This window comes from Tupaia chinensis, unplaced genomic scaffold, assembly GCF_000334495.1.
Source record: "Tupaia chinensis unplaced genomic scaffold, TupChi_1.0 Scaffold144022_1, whole genome shotgun sequence".
Lineage (NCBI taxonomy): Eukaryota > Metazoa > Chordata > Mammalia > Scandentia > Tupaiidae > Tupaia > Tupaia belangeri.
The window spans coordinates 235,240-238,705 of NW_006203874.1; the positions used below are offsets into that span (position 1 = coordinate 235,240).

At 57.0% G+C, this 3,466-nt stretch overlaps 1 protein-coding gene across 3 annotated transcripts in view; it reads right to left on the reverse strand.

The window, feature by feature from the left end:
• The window catches only part of LOC102474663 (glyoxylate/hydroxypyruvate reductase B), a 25,546-nt gene that overhangs the window by 15,898 nt on the left and 6,182 nt on the right, over nt 1–3,466 (reverse strand). The window contains exons 3-4 of one of the 3 annotated variants that reach the window (XM_006165766.3): nt 2,812–2,918; nt 484–868 (exon numbers count right to left, since the gene is read on the reverse strand). In XM_006165766.3, coding sequence (XP_006165828.1) covers nt 484–868; nt 2,812–2,859 — 433 coding nt within the window. In that variant the 5' untranslated portion in view covers nt 2,860–2,918. The remainder of the gene's footprint in view (nt 1–483; nt 869–2,811; nt 2,919–3,466) is intronic. The other 2 variants (XM_027767211.1, XM_006165768.3) reach the window with 2 other exon arrangements.

Consider the following 3,466-nt stretch of genomic DNA (forward strand, 5'->3'; position numbering starts at 1 on the left):
TAGGGGGGATGGTCACGCCGCAATCCCTTCTCCTCCATTCTCCTCTCGGGATCTTGGGCACACACACACACACACACACACACACACACACACACACACGCCCGGCGTGAGTTCTAAGCCACCGGGTCCGGGACGCAAACCGCGGTCGACTACGTGGGAGTCCAGTGACATAGCCATTACGCTAACTGCTGGTTCCCAGAAGGTTTTTTTTTAATCGTCAGAGGGCACACATGCTCACCAATGACAGGGATGAAGCACCCCTAGTGGGGCACGGTCACACCACAATCCCATCTCCATGTCTCCAACCCTGTGGATTTGGGGCACACGCACACGCACCTGGGTGCTTTTCAACTGCCAGGTCCAGAATCTCAACTGTGGTCGGCCACGTGAGATCCAGCTCCCCTACCTCCAGGCCACAGGCTGGCCCCACATGTGTGCCACTGCACACCTCTCCCTGGGCCCTCCAGAGGACTGCTGTCTTACCTTCCAGGACCCTGCGAGCAGCTGCCAGCAGCAAAGCCATCCCCAGGTCGGCAGTGGGGCTGGAGACAGCCAGCGGGGTGTTGACCACCTTCACCCCAAAGCTGGCAATGAGTGGCAGGTCTAGGTGGTCCACGCCCGCCCCTGAGCTGGCAACGACCTTCAGGCAGGGCAGGCTCTGGAGGAGCATCCGGTCCACAGCTGGCTTCCCGCCCCAGATGTATATCGCTTGGATCTTCGGCCCGAGCTGGGTCCTATCTTCCAAAAACTCCTTCACAGTAATGAGAGTGAAGTGTCTCTGCAGATCTGCGACGTGACCCTCACATACGCCACGTGGACCTTCAAGTGCAGACACCAGGACCCCAGGCAGCTCCTGACCCCCCATGACCTGCAGAGACACAGACACCATCTGCAGCCCAGCAGAGGTATAGGGGAACACCCACACCCTGCGGCCCCCAACTAAGTGAGGGCATCAGGGGAGCATCCCACCCTTGCTGCCCCCCCAACCCAGCGAGGGCGTCAGGGGAGCACCCACGCCCTGCGGCCCCCAAGTCCCTAACCTCGTCCTTCCCTCCATAAGCTCCCACAACCCCAGGGCTCTGGGCACTGCGATGCCCCTGACCCCATCCTGCCAACTCCACCCCACTTTGCCTGGGCCTTATTTCTGCCCTCCACCCCACAGCGTGGCAGCTCTGCATCTCCTCTTGGCAGTCACATTCGTGTCACCGCTGGACCGTGGGCCCAGATCCACCAGAAGGGACGGAAGGTTACCTCTGACTGAGGTGCGACCTCAGCTTCTGTCCCTAGACCCCTCGTGTCGCTCTGCTCTGCCCCTGCCTGCACCCCACTTTACCTCTCTGCTCCCCCCACTCCATCTGTCTCTGTTTCTCTCTATCTCTGTCCACATGTCTTTGTTCCTCCCTCTCCCCATTTGTCTCTCCCTCCCTCTCTGTGTTCCTCTCTCCCCATCTGTCTCTCCCATCTCTGTCTCTCACTCTCTCCCCATCTCTGTCTCTCCCTCTCTGTCCCTCTCTCCCCATCTGTCTCTCCCTCTCTCTGTTCCTCTCTCCCCATCTCTATCTCTCCCTCTCTGTCCCTCTCTCCCCATTTCTGTCTCTCCCTCTCTCTCTGTCCCTCTCTCCCCACCTGTCTCTCCCTCTCTCTGTGTTCCTCTCTCCCCATCTCTGTCTCTCCCCATCTCTCCGTTTTTCCATCTGTCTTTCCCTTTTCCCTCCATCTGTCCCTGCCTCTCTCTCTCCTGCTCTGTCTCTGTCTCCATGCTGGGAGGTAGCTGTGCAGAGGCCCATGTGCTGACTTTGGAAGTAGATTCTAGAAGGCCCAGGACCTTGAGGTGACCCCAGTCCCAGCCAGCAGCCAGGCTGCAGCCTCAGGGAAGAGGGGGCACCAGCAGCCCCTCCAGTTCTGGGCTGCAGGACTGTGGAGTGTGGGTATCCACACGTCCAGTGGCTGAGCTGCAGGTGACCCTGTGTGAGTCGTGGAGGAGACAGAGGGCTGGCTCAGAGTTAAGATGACATGGACAGTGGGCAGCAGGCAAGCCAGGTTCACTTCACACATGCCTCACGTCACGCGAAAGCTCACAGGAAATACCCAGTGGGGTGGACGCTGGCAGTTACCAGGTGGGAGTGACGGGAGGAGACCAGGGCAGCTTCACAGGCCTGTGCAGAGCCCTCACCGCCCACCTCCCTCCCGCTGCACGAGATCTGAGATCGGAGCTCATGGCTGGTCCGAAGGCAGGAAGCTCCGGCCCCGCCAGCTTCAGGCAGGGTCCCGACAGGGTGGACCTGGAGGAAGGGGGCATGCACTGGCCCCTACAGGGTGCCTTCTGGGTCTCTCTCATTCTGATGCAAATGTGCCTGCTCTCTGCTATTCCACAGGGGGGCAAGGGAGCTAGCCTCTGGCTCTGCAGGGAGGAGCAGAGGGCGGGACAGAGGGTCTGCCATCTGGCTGTGCCAGCTCCTTTCCTAGGCCCTGTAATTCAAAGCAGTCAGGTCTCCAGGGCGCCAGATTGTGGGTGTGTGTTTTCAACTTCTCACAGCAATAAATAACGCATGAGCTGGCCTTTTTTTTTTTTTTTTTTGGCCATGGTGCAATGCCTTTTCTGTACTCCTGGGATTTGGGGGCACTCATGCATATATGCCCGGTGTGATTTTCAAGCTGCCAGGTCTGTGACTTGAACTGCAGTCCATTTTTAAGGTCCTGCCTTAGGGCCCGGCACTGGCCGGAGAGAGACAGACAGTGAGAGGGAAAGTGAGAAACCATCCCGGCAATGGCCACTGCAGCTGGGGACTCTGAGCACACATGCACGTGCACCTGGCATGAGCTCCTCTCCGGGTCCAGGGCTGGAGCCCAGCCAGCCATTGCAGTCCAGCACCTCCACCACCACGCCACTTGCTGGCCCCAAAACTGACCGTTTTTTACTGTGAAAGTAAAAAAAAAATTTATTATCTGTAAAATAAATTAAAGTACCATTCATACCATATCCACTCCCGGGAGAGCAGTGAGCAGAGCGCTTGGTAGGAGAAACAACTCAAGGTTTAAGATTTGCTCAAGGGGCCAGCAGGTGGCGTGGTGGTTAAGGGTGCTGGACTCCCACGTGGCCAACCACGGTTCAAGTCCTGGACTTGGTTGTTTGCTTTCTCACTTCTCTCTCATTCTGTCCCTCTCTAGTTAAATTTAAAAATAAATATATAAATGGATAAATAAAATTAAATTAAATAATTCTAAAAAAAGATTTGCTCAAAGCTCAGAGAATAACTGGATAAAAAATTTGTGCTCACATTTTCTGACTCGGTCAAAGGTGAAAACAGCTGTATTCACCCCAGGAGTGCTTAGTTTACCCCACGGGGAGGCAGCTCGGTCCCTACGTCCCGGACCTCCCACTGGCACTGGTTCCAGAGCGACACACACCTGACACGCACCACTGCATGGCCTCACCAGTCTGCAGGAGGCCTCCCGGCTGTTCCTG